General features: G+C 33.3%; 1 protein-coding gene across 2 annotated transcripts; it reads right to left on the bottom strand.

Moving 5' to 3' along the window:
* Window positions 1-2,783: 2,783 nt before the first annotated feature.
* On the bottom strand, window positions 2,784-11,767 carry LOC131157410 (uncharacterized). 2 transcript variants are annotated; one of them, XM_058111545.1, is made up of 4 exons: window positions 11,348-11,767; window positions 10,699-10,869; window positions 4,270-4,341; window positions 2,784-3,829 (listed from the first exon to the last, which is right to left on the bottom strand). In XM_058111545.1, the coding sequence occupies exons 1-4, from the start codon at window positions 11,501-11,503 to the stop codon at window positions 3,161-3,163; spliced, it is 1,068 nt and encodes a 355-aa protein (XP_057967528.1). In that variant the 5' UTR covers window positions 11,504-11,767; the 3' UTR covers window positions 2,784-3,160. The 2 variants fall into 2 exon arrangements, with proteins under 2 accessions (XP_057967528.1, XP_057967529.1); XM_058111546.1 differs by having other exon boundaries at window positions 11,363-11,747.
* Between the last annotated feature and the right edge of the window lie 932 nt (window positions 11,768-12,699).

Genomic DNA, 12,699 nt, shown 5'->3' with positions numbered 1-12,699 from the left:
TTGTGGGGTAAAAGTAATAAGAAATAAATTAAATATGATTTAAAGAAATATCTCAGCTGGTTAGATAATCGTGCTGATATTATATTATAAAAGATGTAGAAAATTAAATAAAGATGAATGAGTGGAAGATAAGATAATATTGATAACAAAAAAATTATTGGGATGAAAAAATGGAAGTTGTGGAAGATGAATGAGTGGAAGATAAGGGTAACATACATATTTTTCACAACATTAATATTTTTATAAAATTAGGAATTTTTTTTTAAAAAAAAATAATAAATGGATTTTGAAGTTTACAAGTTTAAAAATTAAAAATTCCATTTAATTATGATAAATGGGGGAGCTCTGAAATCATGACGCAAATGATCCCATCCTCTATGTTCGTTTTTTATGGGGAAATTGATTAAAGGTTTGGACAGCTGTGTTTGGGATGAAGATGGAGAGTGCGGGGTTGGTGGCACAACCACCGAATGGGAAACCCAATGGCAGAACAGGGGACTCTGTTTTCTTCCTATATCACAACAGAGCATTACGTATACTCTCTGTCTCCCTCGCGTGATTTGCCCAACTTGGGAAATCGCCCTCACCCTCGCGCATTGCAATTTGCAGCAACGCAGAGCAGAGACTCTGGCTCAGTCTGCCGCTCTGCTATAATTCATTCCAATTCATTTTCTGAGCACAGCTTGGTGTCTATGGAGATGCGACCTCCATGATCTTATATATATATATATGTATGTATTTCCAGTTTAATAAATTATAATTTCGTTTACAATTTGAGAAATATTAAGAAGGAAAAAAATTGTGGACTTATTTTTTTTTTTCATAAAAAGATGAGGAAGAAAAAAAATGATGAATTAATAAATAAACTTTTATTTTTAAATATTTAATCATCTTGAGATATTTTTTTTATCTATGATATTATTTGGTGTAGAAACAAATAATGATATTTTTTTTTTATTTTTCTTTTCTCGCATCAAATTCTTGATCCGATAACAACATGAAATTTAACATGAGATCAAAGAAATACATTAGGATGTGTTTGAGGCAATAGGTGGGGACTTCCAATAAATTTGAGTAAAATTTAATAAAATTTTATTACTTTTATCCGATTTACATAAATTAAAATTCAATGCCCTATCTCCAAACTCTAAAACATTTTGCTTGGGATATGCATTTAGGGTTTTAGAATAAATTATAATATAAAATTATATTAAAACGGTGTTTAGCAATTGGGAATTAATTCTAGAAATCGAAATTGGAATGGTTGATTCCTATTTTTAACGTTTGTTTTATGATAATCTTATTCTAATTTTCATTTCATATAAGAATGAGATTTTCCTTTTTACCTGCGTTTACTTTGGAATCAAATCCTAATTACTGAAAACATAGTATTTATTATAATATGATAATTTATATTAATATAATACAATATATATTAGATAAATTTTAAAAATAATATTAATATTATGATATCATTATTAATATTTAAAATATTATTATATATTTTAATATAATTATTAAACTATTATTATTAATACTTTTTATTATATATAATAATATTATAGCATGTAAAAATTAATAGAACTACTTGTGGTATGAATCGTATGATTATTTATTATATTAGTATTTGTAATCTTAAAAATAAAATAAAATATTTATTGTTATCATCAATTATAAATATGTTATAATGAAATTTGATAATGCTATAATATAGAAAAAAAAAAAAAGGAATACTATTGTATATTAAATATACGCAAACACATATATTATAATACAATATTATATATATAATAAAATATATACTACATAAATCTATAAAACAATATTAATATTATGACATCATTAAATACGGATATATAATAATCTTTTTAATATAAAATATTTTAACCATTATTATTAATATTTATATTATATTATAACTAATACAAAGTAATAGAAAAGTATTAAATTATAGATACTGTGATAATTGTGGTATGATTATTTATTTACTATATTATTATGTATAACCTTAAAATAAGATAATAATATCGTCAATAAAAATATATAATATAAAATTTTATTAATAATATGATATACAAAAAAAAAATTAAAATTAGACTCGTTTCTGATTTTTATGTTTATATATACCCAACACTACAATACAATTTCGATTTTGATTTTATGATTGAACCAAACGAGAGAGAAATCCGATATTCCGTTTTCGATTCCAACTATGAACCGAAGGTTACCTAAAGTTCGTTTATGTATGAATTTAAATGTAAAACTTGAACTCATGCTTAGAAATATAATGTTACACACTTAATTACTTGGATTTTTTAACAAGTTGAGTTGCTTCAATTCCCAACATAAGATTTGAGTCAACTTTGATCGAGTCAAATAGAAGAGTGGAAGTAAAAGGTGTATTAAAAATATTTAAAATTACGAAGATCAATTCAATTTTATTAAATTTTATTTTTACATACTAAATAAATTTAAGCTAGACATTCACCAATGCAAATTCTTAATTTGTTTCTTCAATGGATTATATACGCATAATCTCATAATCCGATTTCATTATTCGAATTATAATTTGTCTATTTTTAGTACTGTCATACACATACTTCTTTCTTTTTTCAAATGGAAAACAAAAGTGGGTTCTCCCATGCATATGTTTATTGGAAGGGTTACAAAATTATAAATTCCATTTTAAGAATAGAATGGCATCACAAGGCCATTTTCACACAAGAAGGATATCCAGGAAGGAAATAGAATGGCAAAAGGGAACCAAAAGATGGGATCACAGATTCACAAAGCCAGCCATGCAAGATCATCAGAAGATGCAGTGTTGGTTATTTCATTTCTTTCCCCATTCTTTTCCCAACATTACAACGAAAAAGAAAAGAAAAAAACTTAAGAAGCTGATTGATTCACTTAACAACATAGGATTTTTCAGAGAAGGTTGGTCTATCCGTGTTAACTGCATATACATGGAGTGGGTTGACCATTGCACATTCTGTACACAATCAATCAGCTTAGCTGATGCAGAGCCAGATGCAATATATATAATACCCTCCCACGGTGACGAATCCCATATAACTGGTGAGGTTCTAAGCTTTTTGAAGAAATTGCTATCATCAGATGCCCACTGATCTACAATGTTAGCTGAGAAGCCACCAGAACACTACTTCATCAAATCCAAGAAGACGAATCCGTTCCAGAGACTGTGCAAGAGGATGGAGGGCAGAAGATTCCTTGACCGGGCAAAAACAACACCCATCACCACCCCAAGAAGAACGAGAGGTAGAATTCTCTGTACATTGAAATGGGCAAGCGCAAATGCTAAGGAGCTCACCAAAATGGAGCACCACACGGGCATGTATTTTGTCAGTGAAGGGAGAAGGAACCCCCGGAAAACGATCTCCTCCCACACGGGAGCGCACACAGAAACTACTGTTGCATACAGAGCCATGGCCACGGGATCCCGTGCTACAATTGACTGCTCGACACCAGTGAGAGTGACACTTGGAGAAGGCAGGGGCGCCAATAGATTAAGGTTAAACTGTGAGAGGTGGTTGACAAGGGGGAACATGAGGCATCCCAGAGCAACATCCAATTTCCAGCTCCCTCTCAGGCTAAATCTAAACCAATCAGATGGAAGTGGGAAAAATCGGGACAGGCAGCGATAGAGGATCGCAATTCCAGCAAGGCCTTCGGTTACGTCAGTCAAGAGGCTGAATAATGCTTGGCCTCTATATGTTAGAGATTCACGGTTGAAACCCATCATGTGAGCTGAAAATGGAACCATCCAAGATCCTATGAACCAGAATGAAGCAATCCAGAGGAGCATAACCTGAATCACCACAAAACAGTTTTCTGTGGTTCATCATCAATGCTTAATTCCATTAAAATATCATGCAGTAAACATTTAGGAAAAGAGAATTTCAGGAGTTAAAATACAAAATTTTATGACTTTTAAATCCTCCAAAAAGTCCTTGAAAGAAAGTCTCGAAGCAACTGGAGTAAAAAATGAGTGCTCTGTCGCAACATGGAGCATGTGGGGATGATAATCAAACATTACACAAACAAACCAGAAAGCTACCCACTTAGGACACTGCACCAAAATTTATATTTGGAAAAGGGACAAAATAATAAGCCAGCCAGAAAAAAAAGGTTTGAAAACAGCTACGAAGGAAAAACTCCCCACTGTCATTTATTAGACATCAGGTGGCTTTTCCTTCTTCGAAAGATCATCATTAGGCGTGGTTGAAGGCGATGGAAGAATATTGTTACCTGCAGTATGGTCTCTGCTGTCCATGGTACAGTCCATGGCTTCCCAACCACTCTCAACAACGCATCTGCAGCCTGAAACAGAATCAATCCCAGTGTCAACACGCCAAAGCATAAAGACAAATTCCAATATTATTAAATCTTACATAAAGGTTGCAGAGTGTGGTTTGAGCTTGTTATTCTAAAATCTAACAATTGGAATTGTATTTCCAGTTTTCCACCAAACAGAATGAGAATCAGATTAAAGGTGGAGGCAATAAAGAAAGAAGACCTAAAATCCAACAACCATTTAGCATTCGAAAGGATGCTACAAAATTTGAACTCCACTTTTCTTTAGGTTTACCTTTGGGCAACCAACAAAGCATATCCATGAAGAGTTTATAAATTAATTTTGAGTACCATCATAATCTCATCTCAAACTGAACATATCAGGTTCCCCATCTCAAACTGAACATATCAGGTTGGCCATGAAAGATCCCAATTCTTTATCTATTTTATCAAAATTAAATGCTCTACACAAAAGTGTGTATTATCACAAACTTAATCCTCATATCAACTAACTTTAACACAAGTTCAAGGATAACTTCAGAATTTTACCATCATTTGAAATCAGTGTTGTTTATGCCAGAAGCTCAAAAGAAACTTCACTACACAAATAAGTGTTCATATCATCCAACATTAACTTATCAAACAATCATACAGCAAAAGCAATTATGCTAATCTAGACTGCCAATTATAAAGCAAATAAGGATAGCAAAATGACAATTAATTCCCAGATTTCAAATCTCAATCATACAATTCTATTTTTAACAAATCAATGACTTCTCCTTAAGCAAAATGACAAGGAATTTTCCAAGATTCTCAATGCAAGACCCATTACAGATGCCAAATATTTGCATCAATATTCTATCTCTGATATCTAAAAAGCACATGCGCTTGACCTTGTGTTAAACCCATAAATTTTCATAGCACCAGTAATTGCCCTTGGGGTCACACACAAGTTCTGTAAAATAACTAGAAACCACAAGACCTCCTTGGACTTCAAAATAAGTTTCAAAACACAGATACAAAACAAGCCAATCCACCCCATCCACCCAACTTCAATCCTAAATCCTAATAGCATCGATCTCTTAATCTCCCTCTCATGGACAATCAAACATAATGTCTCCTAGGAAACATCCCAGTGGTCAAAGCTTGAGACATCCTTATTGATGATCTCGGGTTTGAATCTTTGGAGGAGTGGAAAGGGATATGAGATGGTAAATAAGCTAACTCCCGTCGTGTAGCCCAGGCTCAGTATGGGCTTCCAATTAACCCAAAAGAAAACAATCAAACATAATAAAAATGATCACTCTTATGCATTTCATCACCATAAATCTAACATCACTTCCTTGTAAGAAAACAATCAAACATAATAAAAATGATCACTCTTATGCATCTCATCACCATAAATCTAACATCACTTCCTTGTTTTTCCCTTGGCTGTGCAGATATATATTCCTCTACTTCATGGAAACCTTTTTTTTGTGGTTAAATACAAACCCCCCCACCCCCCACCCCCCAAAAAAAAAGACAACACACACACACAGTGCTCAACAGCCAAGCCTTTTCATCCTTGGACTGCTTAAACTGCAGCTCCAACAACATTTGCCAACAACATTCCATGCAACCACTGACAAAACAAAGGAACATGCATAGTTTGTAAGGGAAGAGCACCAAAGGATTGATGAATAGAAAATAATTAAACAATCCAAAGTATAAGACAAATTGCTAAGATAAATAAACAAAAGGAGAGTGCAGAATTCTCCTTGACTTACTGACTTCGGGGTTCACCTTTTGCAAACTTGTCTTCCAACATTTTTTCACAGCACTTATTGATATTCGGATTTGCCAATTCTTCAGGACTCAGAAATTCCTTGGGCTGAATACATTCAATAAACTTAGAATAGAGGGTTTCATGAGCATTACTAAAGTTTACCAATATGTTCACTCCTCACGGATATGCCTTTGCCCCTAACAGATATGTTTTTATTCTTAAATTTATTTTTTGGAGTTATACTACTCATCTACCTTACCATTCTCATTTCAACAACTTTTACTCTTTAGATATGTCGTTTGCAGTTGCCCAGCATTCTTATCCATATAGTATAGCTAGTATTTTGGCCATTCCATAGAACTTCTCTTTTAATTTTAATGGTATTATATGATCATAAAAGCACTTCTCCATTTTACCCAACCCAATTTAACTCTATGAGTGACATCCTAGATTTCTCCTTCAACTTGCATAAAAAATCCAAGATATCGAAAAATATACCAGTGCCAAGAATTCATCAAGTTTTAATCTTTTCGTCAATATTCCTCCTAAAATAACTAAACTTATATTTCTTGTATTTTGTCTTATTTCTACTCATTTTAAAATGCAAATACATATGGCAAGGCGTTTTAATCCTCGAGAGGTGAGGTGTAAGACTTATGGCGTTGAAGCATAGCCTTTTGAGAATTTTTTTTCAGATAGAAATGTAAATAAATTACATGCACTACAAAAAATAAAGAAAAATTAAGAAATTCACAAATAAAAATTTTGAAACATGAAATATACTTTATAAACTACTTGTTGGTCACTCATGAAATATTAACTTGAATTGATTAAGTAAATGATGACAAGAGATAGCCATAACAATACAAAGTTCAAAATATTTTCAATATTTAAGATACAATTCTGAAATATTTTGGCAAGCTTGAGGTTACAAAGTTTTAGGAATCAACCCATCTATGGCATTCCTTTTTATATAAATATGTAGCTAAAATTTTCTGGCCAATCTAACTCAAGAACCATCCAACCAAAATGCAAAAATGACAACTGAAGAGAAAAAGGTGAGCCTTTGGTACAAATGCTTAAGCCTTGGCGTGTAATGTGTTAGTCTTTTTGGGAATTTAGTATTTTAGATTGAGTGTGTTTTAGGTATGTCTCATCATGAGGTGAGCCTTGATTGAGTCTTCTAAAACATTGTTTCTACTCCAAAGCTTTTTCTACTCCTTTGGCCCGTCTCTCTTTCATTTGGAAAGCCAAAACTCTTTCTAGGGCTTCTGTCTTTTTGTGGACAGTGAACTTGGAAAAAATTAATACCAATGACTTGCTTCAGAAACCCATAACAAGTTATTAAGTTTTATTGCCTGATGTGTTTGTTTTATGGTTTAAGGGTGGAATGTTCACATTTATTCTTTCACAGTCAGTACTCTTGGACCCTTTGGAGTAAATTGTTTGGTATTTTCTGGACAGAGTTTGGTATATCCTTCCTCCTTGGAGACGTTTTGCACTTCACTGATAAGGGGTTTGGAAAGGAGAATGATAGGGAGGCTTTGTCAGTGGCCATCTTCTGGTGTACTTGGATACTCCTCTTAACTTTCTTTAGAATGGAGTAGTCTTTCTCGCATCACTGTGGGTTTGGGAATGGTTTCTTTCAGCATTTACCCCTGGCAGATCAGTGTGACTGGGTTCCTTGCTGGAGCAGAGCTGTTTCGTAATACTTGTTGTCTGGTTTTCTAGTTTTTTTTTTTTTTTTTCTTGTTGCCGTCTCTCTCATAAATTTCTTTGTTTATAAAATTGTTTTTAAAAAATAACTCCAAGTCAGATTCTTATCCAGTTGCCTGCAAACAATATACCACAGAACCTCATCTTGGATATTCCTAATACAGTTCATCTATCAGTAAAGCAAAAAGATCAAGACTATATTAACCAAAAAGCAACACCCTAGTGAACCATGAATTGGAACAAACGCTCTAAAAAATGCAGTACATTTTTATTCCAACCAAAATTTTAATTCAATATTTTCCACATAACATATTTTATATTAGTTAAGGTGGAGAATTATCACATTATAATTCTATTTTGTCGTTATTAATCACAAGATAAAATCTCTTCTAATTGAAAATTTCCTAAATTCTCCAACTGTAATACTAACACTAATCATTACTCTATTATGCTTATCCTCAATGACATTGACCCCCCCCCCCCCCCAAAAAAAAACTTTTAGAACCTACCAAAGAGCTTCCCTAAGTACCCTATTTTAGGCTCTGATTTTAAAAAAGTTAAAAATCATGTAAGAGATCCTCTTCTTTGCCCTAAAATTTTTCATTAATCTTCTCAATAAATATATAACTTCAGTAGTTGGTCTCCAGCCACAAAACTGATTTTCTGAGACCCTTATTTCTAATGCAGTGTCCGTTCAATTACCCTACTCTGAAGTTTCATTATATGACTCATAAGTTTAATTTCATGGTCCCTATTACAATGTTGAATGTCTTTTTTATTTTTTGTATATAGGTGGTAAAGTGCTTTTCCTTCATTCATATAATTTCGTTAAATCCATTATTTCCATCATATTATTCACTTATCACCTAAACAGTTACAAACTTAGATCAAGTTGTCATTCAATCCTACAGCTTTTCTGTTTTTCACCTTCTTTATCCATACTTAACTTCATTAAATTATTTTGTATATAAATCTCAAATTTAGTCCTTTCCTCATTCATCTTTCACTAAAACACTCATACTACTACTACTATTACTACTGTTATTATAATTATTATATGCACATGACAAGAATATATGTCATATAGATTAAAATGTTGGACAACTAAAAAACGACATACCAAAGTAAAAGTTTTTGAAATGAGAATGCCAAGGTGGATGGGTGATATAACATTAAAAGACAAATTAAGGAATGAATATATTTGCGGCAAGTTAGGCATAGAACCTGTAGAAGATAAGATAAGGACGGGGCAGCTCAAATGATTTGGGCATCTATAACATAGGCCAATAGTATACCAATGAAGACGAGTGAGCTACTTACTCTTAAATAGACAAAAAATATTCCTATGAGATAGTGAGCCATACTCAAGAAAGTGATTCTAAGAGGGCATTCAGATAATGTGAGCGAAATGCCGCCCTGAATGGATGCTGCAAAATTTCAAATTCTCTTTAGATTCACCTTTGAGAACCAAACAAAGCATGTTCACAATATGAGCATATACAAACTAATTATTAGCACCAAAATAACCTCATGGTAAATTATCATGTCGTCTATTTAAGGCCGCAATTCTCCATTTATTTTCCCAATGTTAAAATAAAAAGTCGAAGTATGGATTATCGCATACACAATTCCCTTCTCAATTGACTAAAGAACACAACAAAGTGTTCATATCATCCAACACAAAGTTTGACATTAAACAATCATACCTAAAAGCAATTACACTGTTACTTCTAGAATGAGTGAATGACAGCTATATGAAGCAAATAAGGACCCTGTGATTCAAAGGGAAAAAACAAAAGAATTTCAAACATACAGTTGTATTGTTAACAATCTGCCAAGATTTCCCAACAATTGACTTTCTAGATCTCTCAATGCAGAAAATTATGCCCAGACACCCATTATAGTTGGGATTATATACTGGCAACAAAATTCCATCTATATCCAAAAAGTGCATGCACTTGGATACGGAAGAAGATAACATACTCGTGATCATGGGCAAACTAAAATTTTCTAAATTCACAAAATGATAGGCCAAGTAATTGTCTTGGTTGCCCAATTTCATTTAAACCAACAAGTCGCATACCACACCAACTAATTGCGTATTGAACATCACTCTACTGCATCCCTCATGGCCATGAATTAGATATCAGTTCCTTGTTTTGCTCTCAGATTCACTGAAATATGTCTCTTATATTCTACCTCACTGCATCTTATCTCAACACCTTTTATTCTTGAGCATCATATTATATCTCTGATTCCCACTCTTATCCATGGAAACTGTTTGCCAATAAACAAGCCTTTTTTTTGCAGCTAAGTACATCCCCTTCTCTCTCTCCTCTCCCCAAGCACCCCACATACCATGAACATGCATGCAAAAAAACTTCCAAAACGGTGCTGAACCCTGGCCTCCACTGCTGGGGCCAAGAGATGAGTCATAGGGCAGAAACCTATGCATAATAAACAAGTCTATTCATCATTGTTTACTTTTACTCAGCACAACAAAACAGGGCAGTCCGGTGCACAAAGTTTCCATATATGTGGGGTCCGGGGAAGGGCGGACCACAATGGGTCTATAGTATGTAGTCTTACCTCGTATTTTTACAAGAGACCGTTTCCATGCCTCAAACCCATGACCTTTAGGTCACACGGCGACAACCTTACCGTTGTGCCTAAGCTCCCCTTCATTGTCTATTTTTACACAGCACAGTCGCAATATCAAATGCAATATAATGCTACATGATAATCAACAAGACAAAGCAGTATGCACAATTTGTGAGGGGAAAGCAACCAAAGGATCAATGAGTATAACATATTTAAGAAAACCAAAGCTAAAAGGCAAAGGACTAAGCTGCAATACAAAAAGAGAGTACAGAATTCTCCTTTATTTTTCTGGGATTCACCTCTAACAAACTTGTATTCCAGAGTTTTTTCACAGCACTGGACTTATCAATGTCAGGATTGGCCAATTCTTCAGGATTCACCAACTCCTCAGGCAGAATATGCTCGATGAACTCAGAATTGGGAGTTTCAGAAGAGTATTCTTCATGCCTAAAACACCAAAATTTTGATTTCTGCAATAAAGAGCAAAATAAAGCTAAGTAGCAAAAAGAAATGCTCAAACCACATATACAGAGAACATAATACCATTTCTTAAACATTAACACAGCTTAAACAAAAGAAACAACAAAATCATTCAAGCCAAAATGACTAACAACCACAATTAACAAAACCAGCGCTCATCCAACTCATTCTGAGTCCAGGAAGCCAAACAGAGACGAATTTTTGAGAAAATAAAAAAAGAAGAATTAAAACTTTGGGATAGCTTACCCATGTAGAGAGAGAGAACATAAGTGCATAACATTAACACCCTTCATTGGCACTAACGCGGCGTAAACAAGACGAAACACAAAATAATACCAGCTAAGAGAGATTAACAACCATAATTAACAACAAAAGCGGGTAATCCAAAATCTTCAGATTCTCGCAAGCCAAACAGAAACGAATTATAAAATAAAAAATAAAGCCCACAAAATGGAAAAAGATGGAAACCTTAGGATTGCTCACGCTCTTTAGAAACTTGGGAGAAGATTCGAGGATCCGGAAGCGGCGGGATACGGGAGATAGGCTTGCGAACCGAATTCGAGAAGTGACGGGTCGGAGGAGAGGGCGTTGGGGAAGACAGTAAGAGCAAGAGACCGCCGACATGAGGGGAGATTCAGAAGATACCAGATACCCAAAAATACAGGTATCAGACAAACGAGGGCACCATCTTCCTCCCCTGAAAACCCTAATTTATGAATCTGTACATTTGGCTGCTTTGTAATTGTCAAGACTCTGGCTTTGAGCTTATTGACAGTTGAGAGGAGCTCTAGAGAAATGGGGGGCGCGTCTTGGCTGGCACTCTCCGTCGGGACGTCATATGATTTTGGAACCCTTATCTTTGTTTTTTTTTCGTTTTCGTTTTTGTCCTCCGTTTTATTTATTTAATTTGTTACTAAAGGATTTATTTAGTTTGATGTTAGAATTGAGATTTTCTTGGGTTCATTATAAAATGTTATATTAATATTTAGACGACTAAAGTGGTATCGGGCCTATACCTTTGGGGTTCATGTCGAACCACACTTTTCATTTTTACGAGTTCAAATACTAACTTAACATTTTGTAATTGATGAATTTTAAATCTTACATAGAGTAAATTTGAATTTTTTTTAATCATCCTAAGTTTTAAATTACTTTTTTAACCATTTAATTTAAATACTGTAATTAATTAACTAAATTGTTAGAAAATGCGTTTAAAGTAATCGTAAGTAGTATTAAAATATATTTCATCTATTATTCATTAAAAGTTTATATAACTTATTTCAGGACCGTTCTTTTATTATTTTTCACTTCTTTTAAAAATTTAAATTTGAAAACTCTAGCATATAGATTTCAAATACGAACTTTTAAAATGCAACTTAAAAGACGTCAGCTATAAAGACATCACTTTTTATCACGATTTTTTTTTCTCAATTAAAGGTGGGCATTTTTAGAGTCATTTTAACTTTCTTTCAAAAGATATTTATGCAGACAATTACTTTTAACAACCCAATTTAGACTAACACTAGTCAAAGTTCTAAATAAAAAGTAGCTAAAAATAATTTTATATTATAAACTCTTTTTACTTGAAAAGTTCTTTTAAGCACGCCGTTTGTAAAATCATAATCTACTAAATTTGATAGAATTACAGCCCATGTGTCGTAAAGTCAGAGGTGATTTGAGTTTAGAATCACTTTAACTACCCGATCCTAAGATTGTCAATTGTTAACCAAAATGTTAGAAAGTATCTAAAAAATAATTTTATATTGTAGGCTCGTGTTAGGTGAACCAAATATTTGGAAGGATAAAATAGAATGAAATGA

The sequence above is a fragment of the Malania oleifera genome, chromosome 6 (assembly GCF_029873635.1).
Source record: "Malania oleifera isolate guangnan ecotype guangnan chromosome 6, ASM2987363v1, whole genome shotgun sequence".
NCBI lineage: Eukaryota > Viridiplantae > Streptophyta > Magnoliopsida > Santalales > Ximeniaceae > Malania > Malania oleifera.
The sequence above is the reverse complement of the archived record's forward strand: the minus strand, read 5'-3'. Positions and strand labels throughout refer to the sequence as shown.